This window comes from Podarcis cretensis, assembly GCF_951804945.1.
Source record: "Podarcis cretensis genome assembly, chromosome: 8".
Lineage (NCBI taxonomy): Eukaryota > Metazoa > Chordata > Lepidosauria > Squamata > Lacertidae > Podarcis > Podarcis cretensis.
Window position 1 is genome coordinate 72941578 of NC_137177.1, and position 13670 is coordinate 72955247.

Sequence of the window (13670 nt, forward strand, 5' to 3'; positions counted from 1 at the left end):
CACTCTTGCTAGAAGGCATTAATCACCTCCCTCATCCATCTGGCTGTCCCTTCCCTGCTAGTTTTATCAACCAAGAGGGGCAATGGTCCAGAGCACGTGGTTGCTCTGACCAATCCAAGCACCTTGTCCGCATCCTCAAGCCGTATTGTTTAACTTCATCCAACATGACTAGACTATCTGCTTTAAGAGTGGAGTCAAGGTCCAAGCAGATGCAATTGATTTTATCCTCAAAATGCTTAGCAAACAAGTCACAGTAAACTACTGTTGGTTTTGTCACCTCCTTTGGGCCAGACTTTAAAAGGACCCGCACTATCTGGAAAAGCTCTGCTGAACAGCACAGCGAGGATGCAATGGAGGCAGCAAAGTATGCCTTCTTTTCTGCCTTCACTGCCACTAGGTTGGCTTGACCAGTGTTTGACTTCATTTGACTGGAGTCTTCCTCCACTCACATTCAAGCTGTCTTCCTTGAAAAGGGCCTGAAAAGAATTGACTTTAAAGCCTTCAGAGCAGGGAAAACCACTCTTGACCTGGCAGTGAAAGGAGTATGTTGTAAAACCTGTCATTCCACACAATTGGTGCCATTACTGAAAGGGACCTGCTTTGCATAGCACCACTTGGAGGAAAGCCTCAGAAAAACTGCAGAGAACAGGGTGGTCCCAAACACACAGAAGTTCTCTGTTTTAAATTTTAAATAATACGTATTGCTATAGTGTTTTTTCTTTTTAAGACTACAGGTGCCAGTGCTGCAAAAACACATGTAGGTGGTTCCATTTAAAAGTGCACTCGAGTATAATGCTCAAAGACAACAACTTCAGAGAATTTGTTCCTAAAATTAGCTGTGCAGTGGAAAACAACAGCATCTTGAAATCTAACCAACAGCTTGCAATAAAAGTTTATGAACCTTTTGTTTATTTATTTATTGCTGATACATTGTTGGGAGCCTTTCGAGAATTTTATCAAGCCAGCTATTCGAGGGGAAAAGACGTCAACGCATTATTTTTAGGCATCGGATGCACAGTTCCATCAAGGACAGTCGCTCTTATTAAACATAGATGCTTAAACAAGCTCCTTGTACAACCAAGGACATGATTAGTTCCACGACATGTGCTTGCTATCAAGGCATTGCAAGGTAGCAGCATTTTAATTCTTCAAAGGCAAATTGTGGGAAACCAGCAAAGGGGCAAGGAGCTCAAAGTGGTGCACATGTTTCTACTCCACCCCATTTTAATCTCTGTAACAACCCTGTGAGGTAGGTTAGGCTGAGTCTATGTAGTGCATTGCTGCTTGTTCCTTCCGCAAACACGCCTCAATTCTGAGCCTTCCTACTAGTTTTGCTGAGTTGACCTCTGTCCCAAAGACAAGCCTGTTAGTGCATCACTGCACCCAAGGCCTCAAGTTAATAGGATCAGTCTGATGTGTATTCCAGTGTAAATGTGTTCTGTGCTACTTTCTGACTACAGAAGGACCTCAGGACTATTCAAGAGTTTGCAGTTAGACAGCCATCTCGGAGGACAATGTTAGCAAATGGCCACTGTGAGAAAAGGGTTGTCCTAATCCAGCAGGGCTCTCCTTATGCATTTAGGATTTTGTGGTGTGTGTGTGTGTGTGTGTGTGTTTCCCTTATCAGGGATGTTTCATAAATAATTTCTTTCCCATCAAATAAACCATGACAAGTATTCAACGCTTGGGTGAGAATCACTTCTTGCTGGCTCTCCATGGCAATCAGCATTGCCAAGTTTAGAAATGTGCCCCCTGACTTAGCAGCAAATTGGCAGGAAATGAATTGCTTAATAAATTGGTTAGCTGGATCTCTTATTTGTCACTAAATGCCAAAACTGAGCAGCACAACAAACATGCCTAAATACTAAAATAGCTGAATTATGAATATAGTTAATGCCCCATCCCAGAAGGCGTATCACTGAGGCAGCAGCTGAGAGGAAGAAGTATTGGGGACAAGTAGCAGACCTGATGTCCAAATACAAAGTTGATAAAAAAGCATTATCTTTACTGTACCGTGGAAGGGGCTGTAACATTCTGTCCTATACTCACCAAATGGATAGAAACATTTGTATGAATGTACAGTTGTGGAATGTAGAAGTAATTAGTGCAGGATGGGTTCATCATACTAGAGGGGTCCTGTAACCTCAGTGGGTGATAGAGTGTTAATATTCATATTTGATAAATGATTCGGTGAGTTTTTCATTTACATAGAAAAGCCTCCTCTAACTTGATGTACCTAGTAGAAGCATTGATTTAATTTAGAGATTAAACTTTGACTTGTGCTTTTATCAAGATTTAGTATTAACCCAATTGTATATGAGAGATGTTGGGTTGTATCCTTGTAAGTCCTTCTCAGAGTAGACTCGCTGAATTTAATGGGCCTTAATCCTGGCTCTGAGTAGGATGAACACTGAGTGCAATCTGTAGTATTTAGATGGGGTTTTTTTAATGATTTACATTCTTTATAATTTGATTTCATTTTTCTTTTTGTAAAAAAATAATATAAAAATCATTGATTTATAAATCTGCTGCAGCTTCCATGCAACAGTCAAGGGGAAAAGATCCCACTGTGACATTGCCTTTTGAAGCGGCAATAAGGATTTTAAGGTCTTGTGCTTGAAATGGTAGCCGTTCATTTAACTGACATTACTGCCTATCTAGGACAGTAGTAATTATGTTTCCTCCCTCTCTCCCTCTCTTTTCAGCTGGCACTAGATAAAGAGCTCATTGACTTTGGCACTCATGTGGTGGGAGAGACAATTTCACGGACCATCACCTTGACGAACTGTGGCGCCTTGGGAACAAGATTCCAGCTCCGCAAAGCAGCTGACACTACACACACTGCAATGGTGCAACATACTGTGACTGCACCACCTTCCATCGACAAAGCAGTCTTTGTAAGCCTTCCTCAGTTGAGAGCTCTAAGCGACATAGGTCGGCATATCTCAAACTAGTCATTGATAGGTGCTCCTTTCCCAGAGAGATCTGATTGTCATTTCCCAGAAGCCTGCTTGGAAGCAGGAATCCTTTCCTGATGAGTTTGCAATTCAGAGTTTCTTCTCTATTCCTTTTGCTCTGGATTGGCTTCCTAATAGGATCCAAGAGTCTAGCCCAGTGATATTATTTCTCCCCAGCCTAAAGTTGCTACTAGAAATATGAAAACTTAAAGCAAAATTAATGATTGCTTTTCAGGCAAGACTATTAAGGAAAGAAAGAAAGCATTCTGATAAAGATTTCTTGTGGGATGGGGTGGGGTACAGACTGAATATAGGGATAGAGGAGAAACATATTTTGTTTGCATTTTAATAGAAACATACCAAACTTACTGAACCATTCATCAAAGTGAAATGCAGTTATCGCTTGAAAATTTGCACTGCTTTCAATTTTTGGTGCATCCGCCCAACCAAAAAATGTTTACAAAAAAGCACAAAAATGCTCATATTATGGAAAATGATGTACAAAACCACATTATGTTGAGGGAATTGGTCTGCAAAAATTGCTTGTATGTAGCAAATGCATACAAACTTTGTGCGAACTTTAAAAAAAATTAGCAAACTCAGGAAATGGGGGCAGCTGAACTGAATTGCAAAAATGAGAAACTGAAATGAACAAATTTCTCTGTCCCAAACTGCACATGCCTTGTTTGTTACTGTTTTATCGAATCAAGGTGTGTGTTTTTCCCAGGAACCTTTTTTGGGATAAGCCAGTGAACGCTTTGATGACTAACTTAAATGGAGCAGAGAGCAGGCAGTTACCACAACCATAAACATCAAGCCCCTTGATCATTATGAGCACTATGAGCTCTCTTTCATTTTGGAACAAATGAAAAATTTCTCTAAACTGAGACTCCTACGTTCCCCATTTGTGCCATTCAGAGATTAGGGCAGTTTACTTTACTCTAGTATGGCAGCAACACTGAGGTCAGTGGCTGCTTCTGCTCGTTGACCATATATTCCTCCTGAGTTTCCTGGCTATTATGTTGTTCAAGAGTATTTGTCTCCCCACTCCCCTCCAAAAAATACCCTGGTTTTATGCAATATATGGTGCAGTGTTTCAGGGGAAATGGCCCTGGAACTGATGATACAAAAGGCAAGGTTTTATATAGCACTGACATTTCCTTTCATATACTCTGTGGAGGCCGCCCTACCAAGCTCAGTCTTCATCAGCCAGTCCCCACCTGCCTGCCTCTTTACATACTGCCTCTTATCTCTTATATCTCATCTTCTATCATATATAGCTTACATACCTCTTATCTCTCATCTCTCTTATATATTCTTATCTCTTATCTTTTATATTATCATTTTCCTTGCTTATCTGTTATCTATCTCTTGTCTATATTATCTCTTAACTTATCTCTTATCTATTTTTCAATCTCTTATCATGATGACTGTGTTCCACCCCCCTCTGTTAGAGGCAGCCTGTCTCTGGGAATCGCAAGTGGGGAAAGTGCTGCTGTGCTCAAGTCCTGCTTGCATATCTTCCATAAGACAGGCACGTCCAACAGGTAACATCATTGGATGTATATGGCAGATCAAAAAGGGGGTAGATCACTGCCAGTCTTTAACTGTGAGTAGATCGCAGTCTCTGGGGAGTTGGCCACTCCTGCCATAAGATGTCTGCTTGGCCAGTGTGAGAACAGGATGTTGGACTAGATGAGTCACTGGCCACTGGCCTGATCAAGCAGGTTTTTCTGGTGTTCTTATGTGGATGGTCCTGTTCTGTGGCTACTGATAGTTTTTTCCCTTCAGAATCAAAAGGCTGAGTAGCTGTCCAGGAAATAGCCCTATATGAAGGCCAGACTGATCAGATACTGTGTTGGGAGTCAGTGTGGTGTAATGGTTAGACAGTCAGACTAGAAGCTGGTGAGACCAGGGTTCAAATCCCTACTCAACCATAAAGCTTACTGATCATTTGTTCATTATTTTTATTTGATTTATGCTGTATTTGTGATGTTCTATTATGTTACTGTTATTTATTGTTTGTAAGCGGCTTTGAGATGTATCTGAATGAAAAGCAGGATATAAATACGATAAATCAAATCAAATCTTAGTCCATCTGAAAATAATTGGAATTTGTAAACCCGAGAGCTTTTTGTATATCTCCTAATTAGGTTTGTGCCCCTGTGGTCGAAACAACAACTGGGAATAAGAAAGACAGCAACTTTAGTATGGGGCGCTTCACTGGTGACAAGGAAACGGTTTCTCTTAACCGCTCTGAAGAGGTTATTCACCACACCCCTCTGCCTGACAATTTTGGTAAGGTTTCTGGTTTAAGTGATTTAAGGTAAATTCCAAGAGTGTAAGTAAAAGTAGAAGTAGAGAAAAATCTCTTGCAGATACTATTTGTGCCTGGTTTGTTTTTGTTTTTAAAAAGCTTTCTTCAAAACTTGGCTTGTTCAAGAGTTCTGAAGAAATCAAAATCATGCTTGCCATTTTGTGACATTTGGGTTAGCTGCCTAATAACATTATTACCCTACTCTGGATTTTGGATCTCCCCCCCCCCCCCATCTTCATGGACCTGCAAGGAGAGAGAATGATAGCTTGGAAAAGGGCCTAAAACAGTAGTGGGGAATCCTTTTCAGCCCAAGCACAGCATTCCCAACCTTCTGGGGTCACTTGGTCCTCTAATGACAAAGAATTATCCAGGAGCACCTCAAGGTGCGTATTCCTGCAGCCCTGTCCTGAGCAGGCAATGGCAGTTTCCCCTCAAGTACAAAACCTCCAAGGATTTCTTCCCACGGATACAGAATCCTTATCATTGTTCTCCTTGAAATTATCTGAAACACCCACCTCTCAAAAAGTGAGAACCATGTGACAAGTTTATTTTTACAACCTGCAATTTTATGAACAAAGTGACACAACGATAAATTGCGTAAGTTTCTCTCCCCAGCTTTTAAATGTTTCAAAAGCGTCATCAAGTTTATTTATTTTGGAGAAAATAAAGCCATTCAGTTTGGAAATATTTGCTCTCCCATTTTTTGTCCTTATCAAATGCTGCCTGTGCCACAGTTGCCCTGCTATGCTGCTTTTCAACAAAACTCTAGCCTGTGGGCTTTGAACTGTACAGCTAAAACAAGTTGCCAGTGCAATACAGCAGTGGCGGCTGGTGCCTGTTGGGACTGGTAGGGCAGAAGGCAGGGAGACCCAACAGTAGGCAGAGCCAGATCCAATCACAGACACAGCAAAGACCAATGACAGGCAGAGCCAAGTAATAATTCCAATTGTATCCTTGGCCTCCTCCCAGCTGAATTCCCTAGGGGAAAACTGTGAGACTAAGAGGAAGGAAGGTGATGGACAATGCCACTCCCATGGACTGGCTTTAAGAAGGCAGGCACGTGGGGCCTGGCTGAGGGCAGACTGTGATTGGCAGGGCAGTGTCCCATTCACCCTAATGAATCAGTCTCCAGCGACCATCAGGGTCCTGGACACAGCTTTATTAGAATGCCCAATTCTGACTAGAATCATCTTGTTATGTACTGAGTTGAATAGGATCCAAAAGGCAGCAGTCCGATTGGTCCTAGAATAATAGGATTCAGAATACAGCAGTCTGATTGGTCCTAGAACAATAGGGTCCAGAATGCAGCAGTCTGATTGGTCCACAGGAGCCACCCAATGCAGCTCCAGATGGAAGTGAATCCGCAACCTGATTAGCCTACAGGTGAATCCCGGAATTAGCCAATCACGTGGGGCTCATTGTGTAAATAATATATATAAAGCAGGCATTCTGGGGGAACTTCCATTCCTCCTCCGCACCACTATGAGCTGAATAAAGAGCATGAAATCCACACTTGACACCAAATATATTTCACATCTGCCTCTGCAGTTTCTTGCCACCCTTACCTCCCCTGCTTTCACCCTTTGGGCCCAATCCATTTGCAGGCCTGGAGAGGACAAGCAGTACTTTCACAACTTTATAATATATTTTTCATTTCCTCACTATCTCTCATAACTCTTGCGGTGGTGAAAGCAATGCGGGGGGGGGGGGGCGACAGTAACTGTCACCTATCCCAATAGCTCACTCTCATTTATTGTTCATGAATGCTAGAATGTTAACTGAGACATTCTGCAAACACCATATAACACCTCTACTGAGAGGGCTTCACTGGTGGCCAATACGCTACCAAAGACAGCGCAGCATTTTGATGTCAGCCCTACATGACTTGGGACAGGTTGCCAAAGGGACCTCCTTGCCCCTTAGATCGCTGCAACTATGCTTTTTGTACACACTGGGAACTGGGCTTTTGGTGTTGCAGCACCAGCCCTTTGGAAGCAGTTTCTAGAAGTCAGAAAGGAGCAGCTGGAGTATTCTGTGATTGCCAAGAGAAATCACTCATCCCATCAACTTCCTCTACAAAACACCAAGAAGGAGCAAACATGCTTTAGATAATTTTGCAGAGCTCAGGAGGCTGTTGGTTCTAGTATCATTGTCTAAAGAGTCATGTTTCGTTTTATAGCAGTGGTGAGGAACCTATGGCCCACCAGATGTTCGACTCCAACTCCCACCAGCTCCCACCAGCTCCTGCCACAAATGGCTAATAGGGATGGTGGGAGTTTTAGTCTAGCAGTATCTGGGGGACCACACATGCTATATAAGAGGCATGCAGAACCCCAACCCTGACCAGGAACATAAGGATGATGGGAGTTGTAGTCCAACAGCATCAAGAAAACCACAGGTTCTCCAACTCTCAACCAACCCTGACACAGCTTTTGTCATCTGAGGCCATTCTCGTGTACCCCTTCTCAGTGGTTGCTCCTGTTAGTGGAATTTTCCCTCTAGGGAGGCACAGCTGGCACCATCTGTTTTAGGCAGCAGGCAAAAGCACTCTTTTTCTCCCAGGCATTTGGATCTTCACTTTCTGCTATTCTTTTAGTGAGTTGGGGTTGAGTTGGATCTGCATATTATATAATGTTATTGGTGAACAGTTCAGGGTTTTTGTTTCCCCCCTTGTTTTTCCAATTGTTTTCAATGTCTGATTTTAACAAGCCACTTTGAGTTCGATTTTAGAGGCAGGAGGTAGGGACAAATAAATAAATATGGTTAATAATATTACAGGGTTTCCTCATTTGTCTACCTTTTAGAGCAACTTGATAATCTGGCTTCTGACACGGACATCATTGGGGAAAGCCTACAAGTCCCTTCAGCTGAGAGACCTCCGGGACAGCAGTCTAGGGAAGAAGTACTTGAGATCACAGTGGGCAAGGTAATGCATTGAAAGAGAAACTGTAGTTGTAGCTTAACAAAGTCCTACCCAGAGTAGACCAATTTGAATTAATGTACCTAATTAGTCACACTCAGTGAGTCTACTCTGGGTTGGACTAACATGGGATATAACCCTGTGAGCTTATTGGTGAGTGTAAAGGCTCTCCAATACCCTAGATGAGATAGCTTCATGTAGTTTTTTTATTTTAGTGGCACTTTCCCATAGTGGACTGTGCCAATAAGCAGCTCACAATAAGAAAGGTTATCTCAACAACTTGACCAAGGAAAAACATTTTAAAAGCAGTTACAGTCAAAATACATTCTTATATCCAGTGATCTTGGGGATGCCAGAAACCATGTCCTTCAGCCAAATTCCTCCTGAAGCTTAATAATGATGGAGACAGACACATTTCACTAGGGAGAGTGTTTAACCCCCCCCCCCCCCAAGAACCCTGGAAATGGTAGCTTGTAAAGGGTACTGGGAATTGTTGCTCTGTGGGGGTAAACTAGCGTTCCTAGGATTCTTTGGGAAGGTGGGAAATATGTTTAAAGGTATGGTGCGTATGCAACTTAAACATGGATGAGAAAAGATGCAGAGTGAAAATAAAAAGGAAGTGAAAGTAAGCAATAACCACAAACCATTTTTAGAAAGTTGAGCTGTCGTTACTCTTCATTTTTGCTTATTATCCAGGTTTCTGAAGGTGATATCGGACCCTTCAGCTCTGTCAAACTTCAGATTATGTTCACCCCAGCAGTTCCTGGGGCTGTGCAGGCTGATTTCAAGATTACCTTTGACAACCCAGACTGCAAACCAGTGAGTAGTTATTGCTCTGAGTCTTATGTTTGCTTTTTGTGCTGGTGCTAGGATGTGCTGTGGAATGGAGGGCTTTTCAGCATAAGGGCCACATTTTCTCATGGGGAACTTTGCTGAGTCCACATTCCCAGAGTGGGTTTGGCCAGACACATACTAGGCAAACAAAAAGTATTATCACACTTCAAAGAAACATTCCAGCCATGGAATGCCAATCACTAGGGGAGGGTGCAAAGCAAGGCTAGTGAGGGATGTGGCCAGGGTAGGCATGGCTCTAGAAGAATTTGCTCAGGACAAAATGGGTTTGAAACCCTCTTCTGGAAGGTCCAGAAGTATACACCTGACAGGCCCACATATGCACCTAGCAGGTCTGGGAAGCTGCCAAGCAACAGTAAAACGTGGTTAGCAGTGGGGAAGTGGCAGGTGAAAAGAGCAGTATAGGAAGCTGTCTTACATCAAGCCAGGGCATATAGTGTCACATTGTGAACACTGACTGGCAGGAGCTCTCCATGGAGGATTCTTTCCCAGCCCTGCCTGGAGATGTCCAGGAGTCAAACTGGGACCTTCTGCCAAAAAAGGTGCTTAACTTGTCTCCCACTGCCCACCATTCCCCACACCCCCATCCTTGCAAAATCGTCTTCTAGTCCCCACAGGTGTTCTTTTCCCCTGATATGGCAAAGGCACATTCAGAAACCTGAGCAAGAAAAGGGGTTTTCAAGGAGTAAGCATTAAGTATCCAGCCACCTCTTCTCCAGGGCAAACAGCTGCAGTATTGTAGCTGTTTGGCAGAGGCCTGGGGCCCCAGATTAGGGCACTTTCATACTGTTACTATTTTAATGTGGGGTTCAACCTCGTACTAGTAAATCACATTGTGCAATTGCAGTTTACTGGAAGGTCTTTCACAACAAACCAAGTTTCCTCACAAAGATCAGACTTTTGTGACAGATTTTGATGGGGAAATGCACTGAAAAGTGTAGGGCCACACTTGCTTTGATGCAACATCATCTAAGCTCCCTGCATACAAATAGGAATGAATGTGCAATAAACAGGCAATTTGGAAGTGCCCTTGGTCACCTGAGTTGCCTCCAAACGTGTATTTTTCACCCTAAGATCTGCAGGCAATTCTGACTAGCGCCCCTTCTTAGGATGATGGTGCTTTTTCGGAGAGTTGAGCATAAGAACATAAAAAGAGCCTGTTGGATCAGAATAACAGCCTGTCTAGTTCAGCATTCTGTTCTTACAGTGCCCAGCCAGATCCCTTTGCTAAATCTGCAAGCAAGATTCAAGCACAATAGCACTCTGCTCTCCCGCAGTTTTCAGCAACCGGTATTCAGAAGCATTACTGCTTCTAACCATAGCCACTGATAGCTTTGTCCTCCATCCTCTTTTCAAGCCATCCAAGTTGGTGGCCATCACTGCCTCCTGTGAGAGCAAAGTGATACAATATTCATTCATTCATTTATCACCCCCCCCACACACACACACACACTTTTCAGATAAATGAGAGAGCTGGCATCAACAGCAAAAGTGGAAAGAAATGGTCACTCCCTTGGGCTTAGGAACTAAAAAGACACACAAGAGAAGTAGAGTGAAGAGAAAAGGTAGAAGAGGGCAGCCCTATCCAGGTTCCTATTGAAGGGAGTGCTTTTTGAAACAAGGTGGTTCCTCCCTAAGCTGATAAGAGTTTCAAAGCACTCTACCAGCTGCTTGGGAAACTGTGGCTTTCCAAATGTTGTTGCACTCTAGCTCCCATCAGCCCCAGCCAGTGTTGCCAAAGGTCAGGTAAGGAAGATATCTGGAGGGCCACAAACATTCCCCATCCCTAGGCTAAGCAAACATATCTGCCACTCTCGTATGTAATTTGGGCTTCCAAGAGTTTGGGGGAAGAGTTTGAACCTGAACACTTGGGGCAGCAATTGTTTTTTCAGCATACAAGACCGCGTTGCCCCTGAAACTTTGCATCTGTTCGTGTTCAGTTGTCCTTCAGTGTCACTGCTGTTTCTGTGGCTGTGCCGGTGTGGGTGCCCAATCCAAACGTTGACCTCAAAATCTGCATGTATGACAGGCTGTATCAGGACTGCATCATCATCCAAAGCAGGTGTGTGGCCCAGGAATTCATCTACTTCCAGGTTCTTCTGCAGGTTGACTGATTCTTAAATTTGCCCTCATTTATTAGCATTTGCTGCAATCATATTCACATTTACTTGGGAGGAAGTCTAAATTAACTCAATGGAACTTAGTTTGAGCAGACATGAATAGGATTGCACTGTTGGTTTTGTTAATCTGCCATTATTTATTTAAAGCTGGGAACTCGATTGTGTTCCCAAGTACACTTTTATTCTGCTGGGATGAAGGTCCATCACAATGGGTATTGGCGCCACCTGTCATTCGATGCACACAAAGCTGTAGTAAGTAGTCAGGGCTTAGTCCTCCTGCCTTCCTCAGAGGTGGTCACCTTGGGTGGCCAGGCTTGCCTTTGGGTGGCCAGCCTTCAACCCCACAGCCTCCCAGCCTTACCCCATGATTACGGGCCTTTTCTGCACACCTTATCATTATTTGCTCTCTCCTCAAATGCAGGCAAAGGCCTGCTGACCCTTTCCTTCCCAATGTAAAAACAAAATAAAAAAATTCCTTCCAGTAGCACCTTAAAGACCAACTAAGTTAGTTCTTGGTATGAGCTTTCGTGTGCATGCACACTTCTTCAGACACACGAAAGCTCATACCAAGAACTAACTTAGTTGGTCTTTAAGGTGCTACTGGAAGGAATTTTTTTATTTTGTTTTGACTATGGCAGACCAACACGGCTAGGCAGCTCATTTACATTAGCCTTTGCTGGGTCGTTCACATGTGTCAGAAGCAACTCTGGGGTCCATATTAAAGGAAGTGATGGGGAAGCTGTGGTGGTTGCTGATCATCATTAACTTCAATGGATCTATTCTGAATAGGGTTGCATCCATTGCTAATCCTATTCAGAGTAGATCCATTGAAGTTAATGATGATGACTAATTTAGGTACATTACTTTCAGTGGGTCTACTCTGAGTAGGATTTGGCTACACCCAAGTTCTTTAATTTTGTAGAAATTAAGCAGCTTTTGTTGTTATTGTTAGGGGATGGGGCTTCTTATCCCTCTCTCTTTTTCATTTTTCTGTATTTATTAAAACTATTAAAAGTGAATAATTATTTTTTAAAAAAAGCAGGGCAGGTGGTCCAGAATTAGACTGGCTCTGGATATTTGTATTCTATTTAGCTGTTCTGTGAATACTGGTTATTGGCGGTAACAAAGTAACTAATTGATTAGCTGATATATGCCCTTGGCCCATATTTTTATATTGTAGTTTCATAGGGATATAAGATTCCCATTTATCTCCACAGGACTTCTACATGTGGAAGTTTTAAAAGAAAAAAGTTTAGGTTTTTGTTTCTTGGTAGACAAGCACCATCCCACTTGTAGGCCATGGAAGCTCAATTTTTGCTTTTTAGAAATGGTTCTGTCATCTCCCCTGACCAGCCATTACTGACGGCCCCCCTTTTTTTTTTGAATCCATGGATTTTGCTAGCTAGATGTTGAGTCTTGCTATTTTTAACTTGCTCCTCTTTATCACTATTTCACATTCTAGTTAAATGCAAGCGAATACAATTGAATGGTATTTATTTTTCTCTTTTTTCTTTTCTTTTCTTTTCCTTTTTTTCCTTTTTTTGTTGGAAAGGGATACATCCTAAACTCCTTACTAGAATTAGACCCCATTGGGATTCTTCACAGTTGGAAGGAAATGAATAAAGCTGCTATCTCAGAAATTCAGCTTACAAGTGTGACAAACGTCAAGTTATGTAAGAGACTTTCCTGGGTCTAGATAACACTCACTACCAGGAAAGGGATTATAAGTATAGTGGCAGAGTATCTTTGCTATCAGATCCATTTGCTTCATCCTCACAATACAAATCCAAGGTTTTGAGGTGTTCCCGACAGAAAACTGTCAAGTTGCTTAGCCCTAAACCTGAGCTGCTTTTCATATTTTTTTTAAACCAAATATCAATCATTTTTTGTTTTCTTTGTATGGTGTTCAGGATCCTGCACTGGACGAATGCTCTCCTGCTAATTGCTCCTTAAATGAGATGTTTTTGCTGTCTTAAAATATAGGCTATAGGCTCATCCCCTTTCCAGCGTTAAAACACTCTGGAAATTGTAGCTCTATGAGGAGAAGCCGGGTCTCCTAAGAACTCTCAGAACCCTTAATAATAAAAATAATAATTTATTATTTATACCCCGCCCAGCTGGCCGAGTTTCCCCAGCCACTCTGGGCAGCTCCCAATCGAGTCTTAAAAACAATACAGCATTAAATATTGAAAACGTATCTAAACACGGCTGCCTTCAGATGTCTTTTAAAGATAAGATAGCTGCTTATTTCCTTCACATCTGATGGAAAGGCGTTCCACAGGGTGGGCGCCACTACCAAGAAGACCCTCTGTCTGGTTCCCTGTAACCTCACTTCTCGCAATGAGGGAACTGCCAGAATGCCCTCGGCGCTGGATCTCAGTGTCCGGACTGAACTACAGCTCCCAGAATTCTTTGGGAGAAGAAACCATGACTGTTGAAAGTGGTATCATAGTAGTGCTTTAAATGCAGGGTGTGAATGTGGCCTGAGAGAAGCCAAAATTAAC

The 13670-nt window shown here is 42.6% G+C and overlaps 1 protein-coding gene across 3 annotated transcripts in view; it reads left to right on the forward strand.

Annotated features, from left to right (window-relative positions):
• The window catches only part of CFAP74 (cilia and flagella associated protein 74), an 83199-nt gene that overhangs the window by 33369 nt on the left and 36160 nt on the right, over nt 1–13670 (forward strand). For all 3 annotated transcript variants that reach the window (XM_079986718.1, XM_079986717.1, XM_079986719.1), the window contains exons 17-21: nt 2706–2897; nt 5111–5255; nt 8079–8200; nt 8891–9013; nt 10987–11108. In XM_079986718.1, the coding sequence (XP_079842844.1) occupies nt 2706–2897; nt 5111–5255; nt 8079–8200; nt 8891–9013; nt 10987–11108 (704 nt within the window). The remainder of the gene's footprint in view (nt 1–2705; nt 2898–5110; nt 5256–8078; nt 8201–8890; nt 9014–10986; nt 11109–13670) is intronic.